Source organism: Motacilla alba, chromosome 2, assembly GCF_015832195.1.
Source record: "Motacilla alba alba isolate MOTALB_02 chromosome 2, Motacilla_alba_V1.0_pri, whole genome shotgun sequence".
Lineage (NCBI taxonomy): Eukaryota > Metazoa > Chordata > Aves > Passeriformes > Motacillidae > Motacilla > Motacilla alba.
This window is the reverse complement of record NC_052017.1, coordinates 35,089,709-35,114,520: the sequence shown is the minus strand read 5'-3', so window position 1 is coordinate 35,114,520 and position 24,812 is coordinate 35,089,709. Positions and strand designations below refer to the sequence as shown.

The following is a 24,812-nucleotide window of genomic DNA, read 5'->3' as shown; positions in this document are numbered from 1 at the left end:
TTGCAAGAAACCTGCCTGTGGAAACAGTGTGAAAGAAGACACAGTATTTTTCTTCTTCTTTCAGTCTCCCAACAGAATCTCAAGGATAATCCCTTGTAAGTGGTTTACAGCTTTTTTCCTTCACAAGTGAACCAAGAAAAAAAGCTGTTTTAGTGTAGAGACAAGTATTTGCATCTCCTGACTTGCAACATAATGACTCGACTGCAGCAGCAGCAAAAGAGGATAGGGGACTGTGCACATAGAAACAGAGGGGTTGTGCATTGACGCCTGCAGCAGCAGTCTTGATACAGTGTGTGTGTGTGTGTGGACATAAGCCTCCAGATGTAGGAGTCTGGTCTGTTGTGGGCTTTGCCTGCAACAAATTTGTTATTTCCAGATAATAAATTGAATTTAGATCATATAATGACATTGGAAGATGTTGACTGAGATTGTGTCTGCAAGAGGTAAGAAGCCTCTTAATCCTCCTCACTGCTTCCTTTGTGAAAATTGTTTCTGAGTTTGATATATGTTTTCTCTTGGAGGCAGCAATTCCTTCCTGCTGGCATTTCTTGACCTCATAACATCCACCAGGAAAGCCGGATGACCCTGATGAAACACCTAAACAGGCTTATCCAGAAAACTCCCCTGTCAGTTCAAGAATCTGTCAGTTTGGCATGTGTGACTGCATTTCAAAAACATGTATCATACCAGTTCAAGGAGTATAGTGTTGCTAGAAATGTAAGGAAACTATCATGCAAAATGCAACATTTGGGGAGGGGATAAGCAAGGTCTTTATAATCAGTCATACAGGGTAGATATATTGTTCATATTAGAAAGGCTGAAAAAGACGCTTCTTGACAATGTGAGAAGAGTTTTCTCTGTTTGTAAAGAGCACAGTCCTGCTTGTTTACAGTTTCCCTAAACATAATTCTGTTGTTGCATCAATCACCTTATTTTAACAAAGAAAGATAAGGTTGTTTTTATTTTTTTTCAGTTGTTCAGTTTCTGTTCTGTCATGGAGCTGAACATACCTAAGTTCTAGTATATGGGAGTGATTGCTGGTTATGGAGTGTGTGGCTGAGTTAAAGTGCTGCTCAAGTAACTTTAAGAGGATGTGTTGTCTGCAAAAAGGCTGAACGTGTAGGAAATGCAAATGAGAACAGAGAGGCACTAAACCAGATGGTCAAAATGCCTTCATAAATTGATTAAATAGTTATGAATGTATCTTTTCTTTCACACTGTTCAGATATGCCAGATCATCCTTAGTCCGTGTAGATTCCTGGATCTGCAGTGGCTGATCCATATGCACGTTCTGACTTGTGTGAATGAATGGATATAGTCACATGTATTGATATCATAAATATAATACAAATAAATAAGTATACCTTCAAAACCCCTTGGAAATAACACATTGACGTAATACATGGTCTTTAGAATGTTTACAGCTTCAAGTAGGTGAGCAGTACTGCTGAACTGAGGACTGAATCACTTTTGCCTGCTCAGAATGGGAGAGCTATGGTTTCTGATGGCAAAGGAATAACAGACTGGACAGCAAGGTTTGCCGTTAGGGAGTAGGATTACAAGTCTTATTCATTTAATAGAGAAATGTCTATGAACTTTATAGTAACATCCTTGGAAGAATATGTTGTTAATAAATTCAGATGCCTCACTACAGATGGAGTGTCTTCTATAAAGCTTACAGGCAGCCCTGTGTTTTCACAGATTCTTTACACGGGACAATGGATGGAGTATTTCTCTTCGAAGATTTTGCTGTGGAAGACAGTAAAACCGTGCAGGGCTATGATGCAATTGTGGTAGAGCAGTGGACTGTCTTGAAGGTATGTGTACAGTTTTCCTTCTTTGACTTTCTTTTGTAAATCAAAACACTCCAAGACTGTGAGACACACTCTCATGTAGTGACCTGTGCTGCAACAGTACCAGCCAGGCAGCCAAAGTGAAGGGATGCAATGTTAACAGCAATGCCAGTTCACCACACTCTAGGTTTGTACGACACACTTCTGATCTTGACCTCGTGCTTTTTTTGGAGGGTAGGAAATGTGAGTGACAGAGAGCAATGAAACTCAGGGCTATCTGTCTCAAAATTACAGATGTCTGCTAGATTAACTGCGCAGAGGATCTCCATTGGTTGTCAGGGCAACATGATCACACAAGTCACTGTAGCATCGCAGTTCTAAAGAAGGCAGCCCTTTAGGTAGGCAGGCTTAGCTGCAGCAGGAAAGCGCGGAGAATTGCCTTGGTTCTGTTTGTCCTCCTTTATATGCTGAAAAAACTGCATATTCTGGTAGGCCCCTATAGACAAACCACAACTTGGCCTTCTGCAGATCCAGGTGCCCACACAGATCAGTAGAGGCACTGCTTAGGGCAGATTGGTCAGTACCGGTCTTCCACAGCAAATTTTATACCCATAATACTTCTGTGTTTGAAAATCTGGGCTTACGGTCTTGAAGCAAAAAGAACATGGAGGGTTGGGGGAAGAAGTAGTTGCATAACTTTTAGAAGGTTTTTTTTGTTCTGTCTGATGTTTGCTAGAAAGAGATGCTGTGTATCTATAAAGGCAATACCTGATCATTTCACTTGGAATGTATTGTAAAGGGTGTAAAATCCTTAGACAGATAATCCCTCCTTTTGGCACACACATGCCAGAAGAACAGATTAAGGGAAAATGGGACAGATGCTAGAGTAAGTGTGTAAAATTCCAGGAGACTAAGATTAAGAGCTTTGTTAGTAGATGATGGTTTTGTAGTGCAGCAAGAAATGGCCAAATAGTAACGGCTACAAACAACTTGCAGAGTTGCAGAGTTAACAAGCTGTGTTAATAGCAGCTTTTCTTGTTGCTGATGTGTGTCTGAAAAATGATTCCTTTATTGCACTAAATGCTATTCCATTTATGACAGACTTGACTGTAAATTCTTGTTCATTTTTAGGATCAAATTGCAGTGTTGCCACTCAGGATTGAGGTTTTGGGGTAATGACAGATGGTTTCATGAGTGCATTAGGTCAGGGCTGATGAAGAAGGCAAATGTTAAGAAGCATTAATGTTAGCCATGTGTTTAAAACTGTTAGGAAATGAATCAAGGTTGAAACAGCAAGTATGTACTACTTCATACTACTGTGTAACCTATGTTTGACAGCACCTTATTTCAGAAGGCTGTGTTAGCTCAGTAATTGTTCAGAGAAGAGAGTGGGCATGGTCAGTAATATAGACAGCTTCCATATTAGGAAGGCTGTACATGTGTGTCCTTTCAGCCTGGAAAAGAGAAGAGTTGCAGGGAATGAAATGGGTAGAGAGCTCCTAAAACGTGGGAAAGAGGTAAATAGGGATTGCTTGCCATCTCTTCCAGTCAAGTGCCAAATGGCGCTAGTCAGAGCCAGGTGCAAAGCAAGCAAAAGAGCGAGATTTCAGGTAATTATTTATGCAGCAGATCTGTGGAACTCCTGTCTGGACAAGGTTGTGGGAGGCTCTTGTGTCCATACAAGCATTTTAATTCAGATCAGGAGTGCCTTTTTGAAGTGAACACACTGATCCATCCTTAATATGCCTCACTTCACCTCACAAAATGGTCCCACAGTGCACAAACTGGATTTCTTTTGGTAGAAACGAAACCAGGCATGACAAGTACACAAAATATTTGGGGCATGCTTGACGTAATACATACTACTTTTCCTTAACCATCACTTACAGCCATGCTGGAAATAGTTTTCCGAGTTATAAACGGATTCCTGGCCAGAGCCAGTTGGGCTCTCAAACAACCAGTCCAAGGTTCTCCATCTCAGTAGGATATCATAACAAAGTTAGGCATTATCTGTGTGGGCACAAGACAGCTTCTGTCAAGCTACATGACAAGGATAATGGGGATCCTCTGTTGCAGAGTGCTGACCAAAACACAGGACTCAGCAGATGAGTATTTTCTTGCAGGGCCCTTTGAAGTGTTAGAGGCCTCATAAGGTGGAGTATCATTTGCTTTCAATTCTACCAATTCCATGCTGGAGAGCACAGCTGGTCAACAGATTAAGGAATGAACCTCCCGATGCCATCTGGCGTGTCAGGAGATGCTCTACTGCTACACACCATGTCTTTGTGAGGGCTAATGCGGAGAATCTCCTGTTCCAGACATAATATTTGGGATGTGCAATTTCAGAAACTCACTGATAGCATACACAGAGCTTGTTAGTGTGATCAGATTATTCTCTGTTGTAATTAAAAATTTGGATACTGGGTTTTCCCTGACAGTTTTGCTCTTCTGAAATCAAGTGTGGCTGTTCTGTGGGCATTATGAAAATGTTCCCCACCAAGCTGAAAGAGGAAGAATATGGGGAAGAAAAAACTTTCTGAAGGAAGAATGTTGAGGCATTAGGGAAGTCTTGCAAAGGTCTTACCTATTTAGAGAAAGAGCAGAGTTGGCCACTTTGGTTTTCTCCTCCTGCAATTTGAATAACTGCCAGGATAGATCTTGCTGCATGCTTTCTGGGGACATAATAGGTGTAGGTAGGTAAAGTCATGGAATCAGTGAAAGGACTGGAAGCTGTGGGATCTGTAGGCACTTGCACAGTGTTGTACCCAGAAGACCAAATGTTAAACCCTGTTGGAATTCACCTTTATTTACCATCAACATAGAATAATGCAGTGGCAGAGGAGGGGACTGTAAAATGGGGAAGGAGACAGAGTTCAGTGGAGACAGAAGATGTCCAAGAGCCAGTAAAGGCTTCTTTAAGGCTTCTTAAACAATGAGTTTTACAAAGTATAGTTGTTACAGACATAGTTATGGAGCAGGGGAATGACTCATTATGTAGAAGATTTGGGTTTTTTTGGTGTACATTCAGCTGTGATCTACATTAACATTTTCTATTTGTTCTTCCCATTTCTGCCAAGGAAGTGGAAGTCCTGATGGGTAGCATGACATAAATGTATACAATGGATCCTTATTTTAAATTTGTATCAGATTTGGTTATCTGGATGGGTTTTGGAGTTATTCAGATGTGTTCTGAACTGAATGTAAATTTATTGTGCTGTAGTAATTAAGAAGAAGAAGAAACAAACAAAAGAATCCCAGCCACAACAGAAGAAAGTTTTTTTAGAAAGGGAGACGTAGCATGTATCGATGCCCTTTCGAAAGAAAACCTCTCTAAATGAAAAGGTAAAGGGTTGATGTTTAACCATTAACACAAAAGAGAGGGGTTGGCACACCTCTTAGCAGGGAAAGTGCTGCCTTTTTAATTGCTAAGGCTAATAGAGAAAACAAGCTGAACAGTGTGATGCACTCAGTATGTGTGTAAAATGTCAGTTTGTGGAGGATGTAAAGCTTGCAGCTGTCACAGTATGTGGTCCCGCCAAGCAGCAGACAGGATGTAATAGCTCTGAGTAATTTAACTCTTTCTTCTCAAAAGTAGAGCTGTGGTATCCTCTCCAAATGACCACAGGACTTGTTATGACAAAATACCTCACTCATCCCTATCACTTTAACTCTAAAAATGTCAGGGCATATTATTTCCACTGCAGTCTCTGAGATCTGGCCTAAAACTTGTTTGATGGTTTTAATTCTGCTTGTGTAGGCAAATGTGGGTAGACAGTTCTGATTAATCAGAGCTTGCATGATTTCCATCTCCCCAACTCTAAATCTGTCACCTTCCCTTCTCCATTACCCAAGACAAAATAGCTAATACTGTCTTTAAAATAGAGTGCTATAACATTTATTTTAGATTGCTGTATTGTTCTGCCTCTGAAGCTGTGTTCATTTTGATAATATTGTCTTTAATTTGCATGTATTTTCTCATTGAAAATCTTGGGCTGCTGATTCATCATTTTGTATTTGCTGCTATATCATACCTTTGGTGTACTGGCATGAATTAAAATTTCAAATACATTGGGGTGTTGCCATATATTGTGGTGTTGCCATTTCCCTGGCAGACTTGAATGGGGTCAGTCTCCACCGTAGACATGGTAAACCTTTTAAAGTGCGACATAACAAAAGATTTAAAAAATTATCTCTGCTGAGCCTAGGTTGCAAGTTGCCTTAATGTAAGCCTTGAAACAAATTCTCTGGAAATAAGGATTTGATTTGTCTGTAAATCTGATTTAGGTCATATGTCAGTTAAGCCATGTTCTGCTGTCTCCGGCCACGAGAGAAAGGCATGACCAGGTCAGCCAAGAAGCTGATGGCAATGGGCATGAAAAGCCCAGGGGAGTCATGTGTGTGACCCTCTTTACCACCCAAAGGACAGATGTGCTGCCTGGGCAAAAGATTTCAGCAGTGTCTGTTGCTGAATTCTTGTTGCTTTTTAAGAAGAGCTGGACAAAAACCTTCAAGAGCCTCTTATCTTCCAATAATTTGTTTTTTATTAATTCTTGTTTCTTTCCTTTATAAGGTATGAAAGCCACATATATACATATATATTTTTCTGAACTCAGTAGACATAGGTTTAAAATTGATTAAAATCCACATGATTAAGTTCCATAATCTTTTCATTGATGATTAATGTAGTAACAGAATCTAACAATATGAACTTGGAACGTCCCTGATAATTTCTTGTGGTTTTGGTAGCATTGAACATCTAACAAGGTGAATTCTTCTTCCATGTGAGTAAAGGGCACTTGAAGTAAAGAGACTGAAAATTCAGCACCGTATAGATTAAAAAATCCTTCCCGGCTGTCACAGTTTTCTAAGAATTAGTTCTCTGCTGACCCATAAAAACTGCATGAGAAAAGCGAGCATCCCAGATCTAAACTTCCCACTTAAGAACAAGCTGAGAAAAATTATTTTAGTCCTCTTTTATACTTCCTATAAAACCATGTAGGGCACATGTTTCCTTTGCTCAGCAGCTGTCTCCAGCCAGGCCGTAGTGCCCTGGGTGCTGCATCTGTGTGAGCATGTTGAGGGGTGTGGGACTGGGTGCAGGGACGCCAGAGGCCGCACACAGAGCCCGCCTGTGGGCGAGGGGCAGCGCAGCACTCGCCTTCCCGCTGTGTGAGCCACTGGCAGTGGAGGGTCCAGGCTTCAGCTGCAGTTCTTGCATGGAAATAGATCATTACTTGCATAACTGGAGAATGCAGCACAAAGCCTTTTGGTAAAAGCCACATGTTGTTTGGGAATAAATTATAACCAAAGGGAATTGCGTGGGGGAGGCTGCCTGGGGATGATTAAGCTGCGTGTGTAGGGCACACTGGAGTATGTAAGTTCTCAGGTAGTGTTTTTTTGTGTTGTTTTTTCTCAACAGAGAATTGATGGGCAAACAGTAAAATCAATGCTCACCTTAAGGTACACTTCAAGTGTTGCAGGAATTGTGAAAGTAAAAATGCCAGAATTATTGAAGAAACTGTAGTGATTGATTGCTAGATCACATTTATTTCTTGTGTTTCATTGACAGTTTCGTGGAGTTGTTTCATCATTTGTACATTGTCTGTGCAGTGTGTGAGTTCAAGACATCTCATAGGATGTTTCCTGTGTTGAGAACCCTCTGTGTCAACACATTCATGTTGTCCAGCTTTTGCTGCTAACCCTGTGCTTCTGTAAATGCAGAATTGTGTTGCTGTGCAAATGTACTTCTGTGTTACAGGTGCAGGCAGTATCAGGAGCACTCTGATATTTCTGTTAGTTTATATACATGCTAGAAAACAGGATTTGCATCCACAGAAGTCACTGAGAGAAGCAGGCATTGTGGGCACAGAAGGGTTTTCTGGTTGTTGTTTTAATTTTACCCTGGATGTGGAGCCAGCTGTGAATGGTACTCAGCAGCCTGTGTGTGTACTGAAATTGTGACTGGATACATCTGAATTGCAGAAACAATCTCAACACAATGCTGCCTCATAAAGTGGTACAGCCGTACTATATTCTCCAAAATATTTCACATTGCAGGCAGTCACATATATATTAGTAATTGTAAATAACTCTAAGTTACATATGCCCAGAATATTGAGGGAGAAGCCTGCCTGTGGATTTATTTATTCCTCTTTTTTTTTTCCTATTAGCTTTCCAATGAGGTCCCCATTTGGCAGCTGCTCTTTGTTGGTCAGTGACCCACCTGCTTCCCAAAGCTACTGGTGGTTTCCAAGGATGCAGGAGCCATCCCACAGCCCCCTGCTCCACAGCTAATGTGTAGCAAGTATCTGCCAGCAACATGCTGTAGTGTGTTACACATGGAGATTCAGAAGCAGCTCAATACTAGAGGAACAAAGTCCAACTTTTTTATTGCTGAAGCATTTGTGAAACTTCCCTTTTGCTTCCAATAAATGTTTTTTAATGGTTCAATACTGTTACACTGTCAGCAGAAATTATCTCTTGGAAGTAGTCTGAAAAGGAAAAAGGCAAATAATTCACAAATTTAGAGCTTGAATTTAGTCCCCGTGTCAGCTGCGTTACTGCAAACATAAAATGTTTGCAGCACGCTTTTACTGGGTCTTTCTTGCACGGTCCAGGTATTCAATTTCTCTTATTGCATTTTCTTTCTTTTCCACCAAGGTGTAAGTCCTGCTTTTGCCACATCCATTTCCTCCCTTCAGTGCCCAGGGACAGAAAAGCTTTGGCTTTGGCAGGGCTGGGGAATGGTAGCCCGCCTTGGCTGGGGGTGCGTGGTGGCGCCCTCGTGGCACTCTCGTGGCACCCCTCTGTTTTTTGTAAGGAGCTGGGTTTGAATGCAGTGCCCATTTTCTGCAACAAACAGTAGGTTACACTTTCAAAGCAACTTGTTTTTTTTTTCCTTCCCATCCTCTTTGCCATCTGTCAGTAAATTTTGGTATGCAGTCTGTTAGGATTTGCTGATAAAGGTTTTATTAAGATTTATTTAATGGGATTTTCAATCTACCACTCTTTAATCCATGTTGGAAAAAAATATTAAATAGTGACAATCCATAGCTGCATTGTAACTAAATCGCATTCACTTAGCCCAGGAAAGAATGATTTCTGAAGAACTTCTGTCTCACAAGAGCTTAGTAGTTGTCTTGTTTATTATCTTGCTGTGGTTAAAATTGCCGCAGTAGGGGGGGAAAAGAAAAGAAAAATTGTTAATGCAGTTGTTTGTGTGGCTTGCCCTAGATATTATTGTTATCATTTTTTTATCTTTTTTTTTCTCCTAATGAGCAGAAGCAACTGTGAAAGGAAAAAATGCTGGAAACAAACAATACAACTACAAATAAAAAGAATTCTTTTCATGTGATGCAAGTCAGGGGAAAATCCTAGCTCAATATGCTCTGGCTTTTTGACACTCAAGGTGTGATCAGAGATTACTTATCATCCACAGGAGAGTGGGAAGCAAGTTAATTAAAATTTTCCACCCTTTCAGTGAATGAAATGTCTCCCAGTTTGAGATGCATTGTTTGAACACTTCTTTTTCAAGAGAGCTCTGGCACGGTTTTTTTCTACTTCTACTGGTGTTCAAATCCAGTATTTGCTAGCTAGAAAGAGCATTGCACTTTTATTTGAGGGAATGGTATGCTTGAAATTTTATTTCTATTGTCTCTAATAATAGTAGATAAAATAATTACTGTATTAAATGTAAAATCAATACGAGATTACTCTTTTCCTCTGCACCCATCCCCCAGTGTATTGTTTGTTTAGAAGCATTTTTGCTTTAGAAAGCATTTAATATGACACCAATTAAAGGTCTGTATAACTGTGACTCCTGCTGGCACACAAATTCCAGTCGTGGGATAGAATTACAGCCAATGATTCAGGAGGGGGAGGGAGCAGTAATTTCATGTGGTCTTAAAAAAAGCTTCAATTATCTGTATTTACAAGTCAGGAGTTTGAAGCCCATGTGGATTAACCTGTTTATTTTGGAGTGACTCCTTCCTCTTGTCTGTCATCTTCAAACTCAGCCAATTATTGGGAATAGTCTGTTCCCCAAGGACCTGGAGATGAGGTGCAGTGTCTGACTCCAGTGAAGCGTCTCGTGGAGTTGGAGGGAGCTTGTTAAAGGGCCTGAGGAGCTCAGAGGAGGGAGCACCTCTGCATCATGAACACACCTCCTGCCTCCAGACAGCCCAACAGGCACACTGGGGTGTTGGGTACCAGCACATGGGAAAAATAAGAGGTCATCTCTTTCTAAAACTGTGTAGAACTCTTTAAATAGGTTGTCTGTTTTTGATTTTTTTTAAACTGCCAAATTAAAAAAAAAAAAAAAAACAACACGTTTTTTAGGCCTAATTGACCTAAGTTTATTTTCTGGTAACTTTACCCTTTTGAATGTGCTTACCTGCTTGTTTCCTTTCTGCACCACTGGGTTGGGAAATACACCATCATCTGCTGCAGATGATGCTTAATCCTGACAAGTCAGACAGGTCCAAAGCCAGCCCTGTCTCGCTGCTCAGAGCCTGCAGGGACAGGGGGCTGTGGCAGGAGTGATGGCAAGTCCCTGAAACAATTTGGCTTCCACAGCAGCCAAATGAGCTCTGCGTGGTATTGATGTCCTTCCTCATTGCCGTAATCTCCCTCTGATTTCTGACATTTGTTGCACATCCTGATGCAAGAAGAAGGTTCTTCCTGCTAATCACCCACCTCAGGCAATGAATTCAAAATAGAAATCCTCTTTACAACACAAGATGTTCCTCAGGGCACAGACAAGCTCTGCTGTGCCAGTCTTTCCTGATCTGCTTCCCTCCTCTAAATGAGTGAGCTCCTTCTAGTTTTTCCTCTGCAAACACTGTTTGATGGAGGGAGTGTTTTAGACAGGTCCTTTTATGTGGCACCTCATGAAGAGCTTGTGATGGTGGATGCTCTGACCTTAATCATCGTGTTGCATATTTTCATCTTTATTTTTTTAAGGCGTTGTTGACCAATCTCATAAATCTCAGCGTGTTATTAATACATCTTTTTGAGGCATTACAGCTTAAAGGCATCTAGCTATGTCATGATTTTTTAATTACCCTTGGACACACTATTTTAAAAACTGGAAGGAGTGCACAAATATCCCTCTTCCAGAGAGAAATGGGAATCAAAGGAAACTCTGAATCTACCACAATCACAGCTGCAGGATGAGTCCTGATGGCTCCAGTGGACACAAGTTAAGGGCTGTGTGGTATTGCCTCCTCTCGCAGGGTGTATCATTCATCTCCTAGAGTCACAAATTCCAGTTGGACCGGGTGATGTTTTAAAGTACTAAAGCACTACCTCTCTAAGCCCCCACAAGCCTCTGTTCAGAAGTAACATTAGTAGTGTTCTCTTGCAGGCAATTTCTGGGGTAAAGATTTAAAACATTTTCCTTTTAAGCAGGACTGATACAGCTTCTTCAGCTATTTGCACTTGTAGTCATGATCGGGTTTTTAATAGGTATAGTCAAGCAGCCATTCAGTTATAAAGATATAAGTGACCTAAATTACATTTGTTAGAAGAAAGGAACAGCTGAGATTGGAATTCACTAAAATACCTTGAAATAACTACAGAAGGATTTGGATTAGTTCTGATCAAATGACTATTTCATTACTGTGGAATAAATGGATTTTTTGGAGCTGCAAAACTATTGTGCCTTCCTCAGTGTTGCGAATTGGCAGTTAAAACTCCTTCCGTGCACGTGAAACCAGTGTAAGTGCCTGAGCTTTTTGGCAAATGTAATTGTTATTCCAATCAAATTTAGTTATATTTGTAGAGACTGGTAGTTACCATTTGTCTGCTTTGTGTTTATTAAAATTAAAAACTAGTAAATATGCTGTAGCATCTATTCTTTAAATTACTGGCAGTCTTGGCAATTAGACACCTCACTGGAATAATCTTTGTTGAAACCACCAGTGGTTCTTTCTGTGTGGATTGCAAGGTCTGTCATTTAGTTGAAAGGGAATGAGCAAGGCCTTGCTGGGTAAATGTGCAGCAGGAGCCAGACTCCTGCACCGAAAGGCAAAGCTTTTCGTCTCGCCCACAGATTTCCTGATTCAAAATAAGAAGGCAGCAATGCGTATTTGTGGGCGATAAAAGGAACAGACTCATACTTATATTTTTTGTTGCTGTTGTTGGCTATTTTCCTGTTGATCCATCATGGTATAATAACACGACTGATTTCAGTGCAGATATCCAGGATTTGCTAAAGCTTAGACAAGTGCAGAATCCAAGCAAAGCAATGCTGTCCTTTTTTAACTACTTGAACATAATTTTTCTTGGGAGAAGATAATTGATAACATACAATGAATTTATCCTGTTCAGATCTGGAACGATCTAAAGCTAGATGGATGAGTCAGGCAGTGTAAGAACAAGATCACAGATGTTTACCATTTTAAACAAACTCCTTTAACAGTTTGGGATGTATGGGCGGTCGATCATTTGTCTCATGTTTTTGAACATTTTCCTTCCTGCCTAGCTGAACATAAAACATGACCCACTTCAGTGCAAAACCCCTCTCTCCCTCTGAGAAAACCCACACATGTATTTTTTCTTGGAGTTTTTTTTTTGGAGCCAAGTTGAATGTCGCACTCCAAGTGATGATGCCAACTGTTGCTTTTCCTTCCCCAGGGAGTTGAAGTGCAGACAGATTACGTTCCGCTGCTGAATTCCCTTGCCATGTACGGCTGGCAGCTGACGTGCGTGCTTCCCACTCCCATTGTGAAGACGAACAGGTAGGGAGGGCTGGGTGCTGCCTTTTGGCCAGGGAAGTTGCTGTACAAGCACCACAGTCTGCACAAGCAATTCCCTGTGCAGTCAGTGTGGATTTCCTTGCAAAGCCTGCTGCAGCTGTTCTCGGGGTTTTCCGAGCATCACAAGCCACATGTGGCAGGAAGCACATGTCTGGTGGGCAGAAAGACTGCAAGGTGGCAATGTGGTTTCTGCATGAATTTTCTGGGTGTTGTTTCTGCAGCTTTGTAAACTCTGTGACTGTAAAATTCCTGCTCTGGATCTTCCAGTAATGTCCTTTAGAACAAAGACAAAATGTGTCATAATGTTTGGAGTGAGATGTTGTCTAGCTGAAGAAAAGTAATTTTATTCTTAATAGATGCCTGTCTAATGCTGCTCATAGCTGAGCAGAACCCTGTGAGATTAGTGTGTCACTGCTCGAGTCGCCTTGTGTGCAGATATAATAATTCTGTGGTCTACTTTGCTATTATTTATATTCTGAGTTTTTAAATATAAATGCAAATCACTTAAAAAAATCTTCATAACTGTTGAAAAACAATCATACCACTTGTTAATCATGAAGATGGTGCTTTCTGAATTTTCACTGGTCAGGAATTTATTTATTTGTACATATACACCAGTATAATCAGTTGTGATTTTTTTTTTTAATCTTAACAAATATGCCCAGCTCTTAGTGAGATTTAGATGAAGACTACTACACATAAAACCTAAAAAGTAAAAGGCCATCTGTGTTGAGGGAGAAACTGTATTTAAGTTTTACATAAATGTTTAAATGTAAGAATGAATAGAAAATCACAGTTATGATTTGTAATCCCTGACTCTTAAAAGAAAGATATATATAGATACATATATATATATATACATATATATAAAAAATTTTTTCTTCCAGCTTTCTGTATCCCACTAATACCTTGAGTAACAGAGGTCAGTGCAGAAGGGCACCCACTTGATGGTTGTTCCCCCTGCCATGCTGCAGACCTACAGGGAGCATCCAGCCCCATTCCAGACCAGCACCCCGGGAAGGAGGGAAGGAACACTCTGGTGTTGCTGAGACACTGGGCACTGGGGCTCTTGGGTTTCTTCCTTTTTGTTCCAAACAATTTATTCTGTGTTTGCATACTAATGCTAAAACATTCAGCAAAACTGTGTCATAGGCTGACAGGCTCTATCAGTCTGAACATTCCCCTCTCCCTGCCCCCCCAAACTACCAGGCTGCTCAGAGACACCAGGGACAGGCAATGTGAGGATCATTCTTCATTTTGTTTTTCTTTGACCTGCAGAAATAAGTGACTGAGATGGATTTTTGCTTTGAATGATGCGGGATGTGAATTTAATTCATTCTCAGGAGTGTGCATTTGTTTCTTTTCAGGGAGGGGAATTTATCTACAAAGCAAATTGTATTTCTTCAGAGACCGTCTTTGCCCCAGAAAGCAAAGAAGAAAGAATCTAAGGTAAATAACCTTGAGTTTCTGGTTTCTTTGGGTTTTTGCTGGTGGTATTTTTATATTGAAATTGATTTCCCATAGAAACAAAATGGCCTATTCAATGTTTCTGTGATAGAGTAGCAAGACAGAAGAAATGGAACTGTTCAAATGAAAGAAACAAAAAATGCTCAAATGATGTCAAAGCTCCTAGATTTCATTCTCTGATGCACTCAGCAGCATAAGAAATGCAGATTTTTCTTCATGTAAAGCAGCCATAAACCTCAATTTAAACCAAAAATTCTCTCATGTTCAGTGCCTGTAGGGTGGAACCAAGACTATTTTCTCTCACCCATTTCCTGTATTTTCTTTTTAAACTGCTCTCTTGTTCTCTTTATCTCTCTCTGTTTTGGTAGAACCTGGCACAATGTAGGCCTGATCTTGGCAGGTGTTTCTGTTGTGTGAATATTAATGGATTCTGCTGCAGTTTATCCAAGAAAAGCCTCTAGAATCCAGCTAAATTATCCAAAGGCATAGCTGACAGCTAATGATGTATGGATGTGGATGCATGTATGTATGCCCACTTCCATTTTTAAACATATAGCTGTGGGAACCCCTGCCCAAACCTGTCATGCCATACAGCTGGAGGGAGAAATACAGGGACTGGAAACAGAAAGTGACGGCCTTCCTACAGTGGTCAAATTTGCCTTGCCCTTTCCGTATGCAAGGGATCAGAAAAGCCAGATGAAGTATGGAAAAGATCTCTGGAACCACGTGTCAGTGAGGTTGCTGACTTAACGCAGCCTTGTTTTTGTTCTGGCTCTGTGGGCTTCAGTGACTGCTGCCAGCCCAATGTCACCTGCAGGAGTGGATGCTTGAGGTCATGCAGAGCTGAGCTGCAGCAGGAGATTGGAAATGCTGAGCAGACCTGAGCACCAGGAGCACTTTTTCCAACAGTTTAGATAATTGCAGATAGTTTTCATCTATGAAGCCCTCAGTGTTTTGGAGCCAACTTCTATGAAAGTTGTCTTTTTGATACCGTGCAGACCAGGGGAGTGTTTGAACTGACTGAAGCAGGAGAGAACTGCGGGGAGTGTGACTCATTTAGGATTTACCCTCTCTCATTAGCAAAGCTGGAGCCCAGAATAGTGTGTGAACTTGTCACAAAGCCCATTTTTCTTGTTTTCTCTCTTTGTTTTCAGGTGATTAAAGGGATCTTGGGATGAGTGTTAGAGTGCCTGTATTTGGTCATTCTTTTCCTACCACTGTGTGTGGTTTTAGTGGAAGGGATGGGAACTCATTGGTGGTTGTTCATCCTTAAATAGAGAAAGAAGTATGATGCTGATTTCTTGTATTATAATAACACATACATACCATCCAGATGACTTAAAACTTTGTTTAAGTTTTTTTCATTCTGGGTTATAAAAACTTATTTAACAATGTCTGGTTGACAAAACAAAGGACTCGCTCGTTGGCAGTGTTAAATATACAGGCATATTTCAGGGCAAGAATCACTACAGCACATTTTCATACCAAAGGTCAGGGAAGGATGACATACCTTCATTATAGTTTTCTGTAAAGGGATGTAGGACTGGTTCAATGTCCGTAAGTGGTTGTTGTGTCGCATCAAAGATGCCAACCCAAGCATTTGATTAAAAGTTACTGAATATTCTGCAGATACAATATACCAGGCTCTCAGGGATTTTTTCTTAACTTAAGCTATGGCATGTCTAAAATGTTTAGAGATAACTCTCAGAGGAGGGAAATAGGATGATAACATTAAAGGGATATTGCATTGGTGGAAGATGTTCTGTCCTATCTTTGCACATCAATGAGCTGCTGTTCAAGGTAGTCAGACAAACAGAAAACAAAATACGCAAGGAGTGGTAAAACTTCTCTCTTCAGTGAAAAGTACTCCTATTACTGTAATATTCAATCAGAGATGAAGTAATTGTGTTCTTTCACTTTATATAAAACTGCATTTCAGCAGAAACTGGCTGAATGCATTTTTGTGAAATAACGGTGTAAGTACCTGACTTGAGTACATGTACACGCACTCACAAAGCCTCCTACAGCTGGATCTTTATGGCATTTAGGGCCCTGATCTTACCTTCTGTCAGTGAGAAGAGCTTTGAGTTGAGTGGAGTAGTGGGTGCCCAGCCACTTCTGCAAATCAAAGAGGAAAAAACTCAGGTGTCTGAATTTTAAACAGCTGAGTGCTAGAACTGAGATGTTATCGTTCCTCTTTCTCTAAACTGCAGTGCTATTGAAGTGAAAGATAACTTCCTTTAAGTAAAACCGAGAAGAGTTTTGTGAAAGCCAGTTTCTTTTTTTTTTTCCCCTTCTCCTTTTGCATTAAGTTCTGGCTACGAGGAGGGAAGAACATTGTTCCAGCTTTGTAATCTAATACAAGTTTTTAATGGCTTTTTGATTAAGGAATAAATAGCTAGATCAAAAATTTATGAATATAAAATGTTTTGGCCAACTTCAGCAGAGACCCAGTTTCACTGGAGAAAATGGCTTTTTTAAACCTGGCTAGGTTTCCTGAATGTCCTGATGAGATTATTTGTGCCATCCAAATATTGTCTCCTAACCCATTCCTGAACTTCCATCAGCAACTGACGTTGCTGAAAAAATGGCTGTGCACATTCAGAGGTACGTAGCAAACTTGTGTAGGATGGCTTAGCCGTGGCTTGGAACCATGGAGCAAGTCCAGAAGAGGCCTCAAAGTTGGCAAGGGGACTGGAGCACCTCTCCTAAAGACAAGCTGAGAAAGTTGGGGCTGTTCAGCTTGAAGAAGAGAAGGTTGCATGGAGACCTCACAGCAGCCTTCCAGTATCTGAAGGGGGCCTGCAGGGAAGTTGCAAAGGGACTCTTTGCCAGGAAGTGTAGTGAGAGGACAAGGGGGAATAGCTTCAAACTGAAAGAGGGTGGGTTTAGATTAGATGGTAGAAAGAAATTCTTTACTGTGAGGGTGGTGAGACGAGACACTGGCACAGGTTGCCCAGAGAAGTTGTGGGTGCCCTACCCCCTGACAGTGCTGAAGGTGAGGTTGGATGGAACTTGGAGCAACATGGTCTTTTAGGAGGAGTCTCTGCCCATGGCAGGATGGTTGGAACCCGATTACCTTTAAGGTCCTTCCAGTCCAAACCATTCTATGATTCTACAACTCTGTGGTCTGGCTTTCCTTGGGAAAAGCTTGATTTATTTTTTGACAAATGAGGCAGATACAATAGTGACATATTTGTCAGCCTTTATGTATGTTATACCTGTTAAGTTAGTATTTCAAGGTACTGCTATTTCCCTTTTTGTTTTTTATTAGTAGTTAAAGCAGTTCTGACATTGTGTGGCTGTGGCAAGTCCTGTGGAAGTGCTGCAAGTAGCAGGCTCATGCTTTCTCATCAAAAGACATTCATACAGATGGTTCAGAATGTTTTACTGTTTGGATATGGTCGTGGGTGTGGTGTTAGTTCTGCTGTTAACCTGGTGAAAAACACTGGAATAATGCCATGGAATTGCTGCTTCTGTCTGCTCTTACGCAGCTTTGCATATCCTTCCCTTCCACACAGTGTAGAGAGGAACCTACAAGGCACAACAGCAACAGCAGAAGCAGAAAGCATCGAGCTCTCCTTCCTGTCTGAAACAGAGATATCTGTGTGGGCAGAAATCATCTTAGGCCAGCTGATTTGGTCAGGCTACTTCTTTTTATCTTGGGTTTTTCTGGTCAAATTCAAATTTAGGTTTTGAATTAAAACTAACTCATCAAAACATGTCTACTCAGGAAAGTAAATGTCCATGTGAGATTGCCTCTAATGGTCTTTAACATTTGGATCCCTTCTTTGTAGTTTCATTGGAGGTTCTCCAAAGAAGACATGCACAACAGAAAAATGAAGAATTCCGCAAAGGCTAAATTAAGTACTAGGGAGAAGCAAAGGGCACAGGAGAAGCAGGAATTTGAAGTCACAGAGAACACGAGAAACTTAGAAGCACAAATCTCAAGAGCGGCCAAGCCTGATCCAGAGCAGCAGCCAGATGATGTCATAGACTTGGGAGAGGAGGTAGCCGGGAACAACGACAGCAGTGCCCACCACGATGGGATGTCAGTGGAGACGTGTCCTGCCAGCTGTGACACTGGTGACAATGCTGGGCAGGCCTGCCTCAGCCAGAGCGTGCCCGACTGCCCTGCGGGGGAGGCCGCGGAGGGCGGGGGCTGCGCGCCAGGGCCGGACGGCTGCAGTGGCAGTGACGGGGCAGCACTGGATGCGGACTGCTCCTGCGAATAAGACCTACTTTTCAGGAACCCTGTGAGTGGCTGATACTTTGCCAAGACAAAAGAACAGATTTTGATAATCCCCACCACTAACTCCATTGCTCAACTCAGCATTTATTTTGCATTTCTTGGACTTACTTTGCTCCTTAGCACTCTGGTATCTTAATGTTTTAAGTATCTACAGGGCCCAGATTTTTCAACCCACAGAAACTGCAAAATTCCTATCACTGTATGTAGTAGGAAATGCTCTCCTGGAGCTACACTTTAAATTAAAAAGTAAGGAGGGACTGAAATCATACATTTTTCCATGACCAACCTTAGCAAGCTAGATTTGAGCCTGGGTCAGAGCAAGTGTTCCGTTCGGTCAGATTTTACTGTGTAGTACTTTCTTGTCCATGTAGCTTTTCTGGAGAAGTTATTGTGCCAGATGTTATTTTGTCACTAGGCTTGTAGTGTCATAAAAATGATATTTGGATTTCAAGAGGTTGAAACTGAAGTTGGAAAGCTTAGATAAGATGGCTGTTATCCATATCTTTCTCCAGGAACACACTCACTGATGATACTCTCTTCTGAATTTTATTAACTCTTACAGATCTTTAAGCAATAAGCAGATCATGTACCTGTTCAGGCACAGTGGGTAAGCAAACCCCTTGATGAATCTGTGAGGTGGATGATTCCAGTTACAAAATGCAATTTCCTTTTTGGTCTTTGCCCATCAGCAGTTGATCGGTAGCTGTGGGGGCTTCAGAAGACAGAAAAATCAGGAAACGAAAAGGCAGGTAAAAAGTACTTCTATCAGTGGTTATCCTCACTAAAATTGGAATTAGATGTTACCTCCTGACCTTTTCCAGGTGGTTTAGCACCACTTCCTCACTGTTATGAAATACCTTGTGGTAAAGAACTGAAATTGTACACAGGGGTCCGTGGCCAACAAATGTCAGTAGATGACCTTCCAAAATGAAAATACTTTAACAGAATATGGTACAAGTAACCATATTCTGGGACTGATACCTAAGGGAATTCTGTAAAATTACCAACATTTTTATGTTTCAAGCTACATAAAAATATTTACAAGTGAATGTACATGTAATATAGTTTCTGTGCCAATGTTCACCAAGTACTTCAGTATTTTTACAAATGTGGGAAGGAGTGATTTCTCTCTTCTAAAGTGGTCAAGTAATCTGGTAACAAGATGAGAAAAACATTGTAAATTCCCCCACTTTTCTTGTTTTAAAGCAAGAGGTAGAGCTCTGTAAGTGATTTGATGTTTTTTTCCCTTGACTGATTCGTCCTTGATAATTTTCCTTAGTCTTCAAATCAAAATGCTGTAAAAAGGACTATGTTCTGTATCAGATGTGTACCTAGAGTGGTTCAAAAGCACCTTTCATGCCTAAAAATTACTCAGTTGGCAGAACATTGCAGAGAAGGGAAAAATTACATCACTTAAATATTCATTTAATTGGGATGAAGGCACTCGAGTTTAAACCATTTGATTTCACACACCCAAAGCACAGTGGTATAGTTTTGGCATTGATTAAAGAGTGTTTTATTTTGAATTCAGTGGTTTAACCACAGGACTGTAAGTAACTTCAGTTTCTGATGCTATTTTTCAATTGTTTCATTTGGTATTTTAAGATTACATTGGGGTTCCAATAGCCTCACAAACAGGTTGCTGCAGTTGTTCTGCTTAAATACAAGGTCTCTGCTCTGTACAATTTTAAGTTCCCGTTTGCAGATTTTTTAGCATAAGATCCTTTTACTGGTGGTTTCTGTGTCAAGGACCAGCTTTGTATTAATCTTGCTTAAAAAGTCACACTATTTAATGAACGTTTTGCTAGTAGAAAGTGTTGCAGTAGAAAGACCTCTCTCCAAATACTTTTTAATAGAAAACGTTTATTGGATTGCAATTTGACCTTGTTTAACTGAATCCCAACTGCTTACAAAACTAGAGAGAAATAAAGGTCATGAGGAGATTCCTTATTTGTGGTGTTTGCACAAATGCCCATTATTCATCCCCAAAAGGAGGAACTCAGTTCTCTCAGTGGTGATGAGGGGAAGCTCCTTACTACTGAATTAGCAGTAGTTACTGGTGCGACAGAACTGGCTACTTGGTTTTCCTTTCCCAACAGAGCATGGAAGAGCCTGTGAGGAAGTTTCACTTGTTTAAGTGAAGCCTTGATTTAAAACTTTGTTCCCATAACAGCTGGGTTACGGTTGGGAGGAGTTGAAGAGAACTTGCATGTTTTTTCAGTTTCAGAAGGGCAGCTGGTTTGGGGTTTATAATCTCATAATCAGTTCCAAGTTGTGATTTTGAATTACTCTGAGCTGGTTCAGCTGTCTGAAGTTGTGTGCGTGCTTGCACCGTGCCCCCGTCCCAAGGAGAGTGAGAGAGCCTAAATCATCTCTCAGACAGATGATCCAGATGTGATGAGGGCAGGGAAAGGCAGGTCTGTGGTGCAGCAGCAAGGCTCCACAGCTGTTATCTGCATTTTATCTCAGCTGCCTTTGCCATTTTGGGCCTGAAAAAGCAGGACCACCAGAATGGCCAGGGAAGTGAAAGACAGCAGTCAGCAAATGGTCATCTGAACAAGCCACCAGCTGTTAGGCAGGAGAAGTTCAAAGGAGAAAATCCAGCTCTGGCATTGGAGTGGGCTGCCCGGGGCAGTGGTGGTGAGGCAAATGGTGGAGGTGGAGTCACTATCCCTGGAGGCCTTAAAGAAAACTGGATGAGACAAATGAGGACTCCAAAGAGGAGTGGCTGAATTAAATGAAAGATGGAAAAGGGTTTTTAAATTGCAACAAACAGCGGGGAGCAGGGGCAGAGGGGTACAACTATGATAGGCAGGGTGTCCAAACTCTTGAAGCATCATAATGAAAATTATAAGTATGTTAGGAAGGGTGAAGTGCACAAACAATGGGACTGGTACTTCAGCTTGCATTATGTCTTTGATTATTGCATCTGTGCACTTGATAACAGAATAAATGAAATAGCCCAAAGTAGCTTTAATGTATGTGTGGAAATGAAGCTAAGTATAAAACAATATACCCATTTCTCCCTAATTTGACTCCTCTGTCAGCCTCGATTTCTGAGGTGAGCAGAGGAAGGGCTCTGCATTTGGATACCCTACTTTTTCTTTGTAGTTGCTGTGACTCTACATTTGCCTCAGGGAGCCAATTATAGGGCAGAAATGAAGCATGATCAGCCTTTCATGCAGGAATTTCATTCTCCCAGAACTGAAGAGTTAAAGAAGAGCAGATACTAATTTCTTGCTGATAAATGTTTCTCAAAAGTATAAAAAATGCCAGCGAACAACGCGCCTATGAATTGTAATCGTAGACACAATTCATATGTCTCTGAGGCTGTTAGTGAAGATGTGCTCTTGGCTTTAAAAGGTGATCCTTGCCAAAGCCTCCATCCTCAGGAAGGTGCCTGTGGTGCTGGATATGGCAGCTGACTCTAATCAGTACCTTACCTATACACTGAAGGGGGAAAAAAGGCTTTTCAATTTTAAGTGCTTTCTGTTACTCACTTCCAAAAGCACCCTACTAACCAAAATGGCCTAATGGTAACTGAATAGCCACTGTTTTTCCAGCTAATTGATGCAAGTACTATAGGAATATTTGATACTTATTGTACCAGATGAGCACGTGGCAGACTGATGTAATACATGTCACAGGAAGAAGAGAAAGTCTAATAAGGCTGCAACACCAGGTAACTCACAAACCATCTTCTTAAGTTTAAATATAAATGTACAGATGGACACATCTCTCACTCCTCATCCTTTATTGCAAAAAAAAAAAAAAAAGTTTTCAGTCTACTTTTTCTCCTTCAGTTGCTCCTTAGCTGATGGCACAAGTTTAAGAGGAATAAACATTTTCTACAATGGCAAGATTCACCAAAGATGAGAATGTTTCTCCAACTCAGTAGCAGCTGAACAGCAGGGGCTGTTCTCTGTTCCCACCAGTGCAGGCCAATATCACATTTATTGAATTATTTGTAGACCACGTGTTTATATGGGTTAATGTTTCTGGGATGTTATTTTAATCTTCAATTATGAAGATAATAATTGTCAGATCCGATAACAGACTTTAAGGTGAAACTGACATCTTGCTAAAAGACCAGGAAACTCTTTAGAAAGAGACTTCCTAAAGATTCTTAAGTGTCAACAGGAAAAGGCTGTGGAGGAAGGGGATGTCAACAACTTTCCCGAATTCTTGGCTTAGAAATGGCTTTATTATAAGGTAAGAAAGGACTTCTTGCTCACTTCTTGCTCTCACCTCACAGAGGTTGCCACTATTTGGGGGGGCAGGGGGTATGAAATAATTATTCTTGTCCATGTTTCGGGGCAGTGTATGTGTATTTCATCCTGCTCTTCAAGTGGGTGAGCCCACACAATTAGAGAGATGTGTCCTTGCCCCACAGCACTCAGGCTGAGTGTAACAGGGGATGACAGAAGGAGGTTAGAGGGAAAAGAAGATGATGACAGAAGCAAAGGGTTTCAAAATGCCTTTTGTTAAATGGACATTTTGGTGCAGGTCTGAGGAATGTTTGTGAAAGAGATGTAATTTGGGCTGCAGAAAGCCTCTGCATTAAGGGAAGAAAAGGGTATACTAGTTTATAATTCATGAAATGATTTAGAAGTCGTAAGAAAAAACAACATTTAAAGGCTTCTCAGAATCTTTTTATCATGACACTGTTAAAACACAGATGAGCCTAGTGCGTGGCTATCTTAGAGCACGAGTACTTCCTGATAGCAATGGATTGCACGTTCCTAGGAAAGCCCTGCTTCTTTCAAGCATCAAGCTCTGACATGTCAGCTGCGATCTCTGTGAACAAAAAACCCCCTTGGTGTTATTTTTTGTGACAAGCACGCTGTCCTATTTATATTCTAGAGTGAACAAACAAGGAAGCATTCATTGAAATAGGGGTACTCGGAAGGAATCTTCCTCTCATTTGAAGAGGAGGGATTGGATGAGACATGCCCTCTGGGCCTGCAGCCCCCCCAGAGGGGGGCCAGCACTGGCAGCTGGCAGTGGCACTGCATGGAACAGAAGCACAGACCTAAGTGTAGGCAGCAGAAGGCACAAACTTGGGGGCAAATCCTCATCACAGTACCGTCCCCAAAAGGCAACTTTTAAAGGTCCATCAATCAGATTCACCCCTCCTGCTGGAAAATGGAGCCTGTCCTTAAGTTCTGTGTGTGCTGAGTGGCAGCAGGTATGGCCTGTTCCCTTCAACACCCAGGAAGCACTGGCATTATTTCATTTGTTTATCAGTTTCTGACACAGGCCCAGGAGCAGCTTCGTGCTTCACTCAAAGCAAGTCCTGGCCTTTCCCAGCAGGGCTGCCTCTCTGCAGTCTGAGATGCACATGGATGTGGCAGTAAGTAGCCCCCAGGCTGTGCAACATACCAGACTGATAAAAAGAGGGTAGAACTGGAGTATGCTGAAGTTGAAATGACTTCTTGGGAGAGAGCTACAGCTGGGCTCGAGGCCTTCTCAGCCAACCATAGGGATGTTATGCTTGAAAAACAAAGTGCTTCACACCAAGGCCATTGCAGTGGGCTGGGAATTGGCTGGTGGTTCAGTGTCTCTGCAACCCCTATTTAAGGCAGAGCACGGAGACACTGATGGCAAGGAACGTGCTGCATTACCTAGCTGACTATGTCTGAAACTGAAGGAAAGGAGTCACTAACAAAGGGAAGGCCTTATCCATTCAACATTTTTACTAATTCAATATGAATTTAGTATTTTTGATATTGTTCGTGATTGAGGTCTTCAAGTGTACAGGATGAATCTCTGACACTTAAGGACTTGAACTGTCTATGCAGATAATTAACAAACTCATTATAGATTTTGTTGGTCTCCTAATTTCTATGATGAGTTTTTCTAAAAGTTGGACAAAGAAGGTTCATTCAGGAAGGGCTGAGGTATCGGCCATTACACATACACTCATGCCTTGCAAGGCCAGCCTTTCCAAAGACCTTTGTCCAAGCAGTATGTCCTGGAATCCCCTGAAGCTCTCTACTTTATGCAGCAGGGCTGTGGAGATTTCCCCTGCTGGCTGTTGCTAGCCAGTGCTGCTTTTGAGGACACGGCCCATGCAAGCACAATCTTGGCTGAACAACCTCAGCACAGGATACAGGTTTAGGGGAGGAATTCCTATGACTGCTGCACTCAAGACTTTCAGCTCACAGCTAAACAGGATTATGAAAAAATATCTTTCTCAACACAACTAACTTATTTACATAAACCACATAAAAGTTGGGGTTTTTTTTCTTCTGAGAAGAAATGGCAAGAGAAGGAAGTCACAACACAGCAGCTCTTCTATAAAAATAGTAAATACATTATATAGAACTGGGGAGGGAAGTGTGTTGACTCATTTGGAGCAGATTCAGAGGTTGTGGCATGAATTATCCTTTCAAACATATCTGGCATTGCTGCACAATAATTCTCTACAAGTGCTGAATCAGGCACCGAAAAAGTCTTTTAAAAGCTGACTAACAAGGCAAGTGTATAAAGTGAAAATATGCTGCCACCCATAAGAAAAGGCAAACCATCAAAAAAAACCAG

The 24,812-nt window shown here is 41.3% G+C and overlaps 1 protein-coding gene across 4 annotated transcripts in view; it reads left to right on the top strand.

Moving 5' to 3' along the window:
* Positions 1–20,219, top strand: part of RFTN1 (raftlin, lipid raft linker 1) — a 96,352-nt gene extending 76,133 nt beyond the window's left edge. For all 4 annotated transcript variants that reach the window (XM_038128553.1, XM_038128554.1, XM_038128552.1 and 1 more), the window contains 4 exons: positions 1,702–1,817; positions 12,429–12,532; positions 13,918–13,999; positions 17,815–20,219. In XM_038128553.1, coding sequence (XP_037984481.1) covers positions 1,702–1,817; positions 12,429–12,532; positions 13,918–13,999; positions 17,815–18,252 — 740 coding nt within the window. In that variant the 3' untranslated portion in view covers positions 18,253–20,219. The remainder of the gene's footprint in view (positions 1–1,701; positions 1,818–12,428; positions 12,533–13,917; positions 14,000–17,814) is intronic.
* Positions 20,220–24,812: the final 4,593 nt, after the last annotated feature.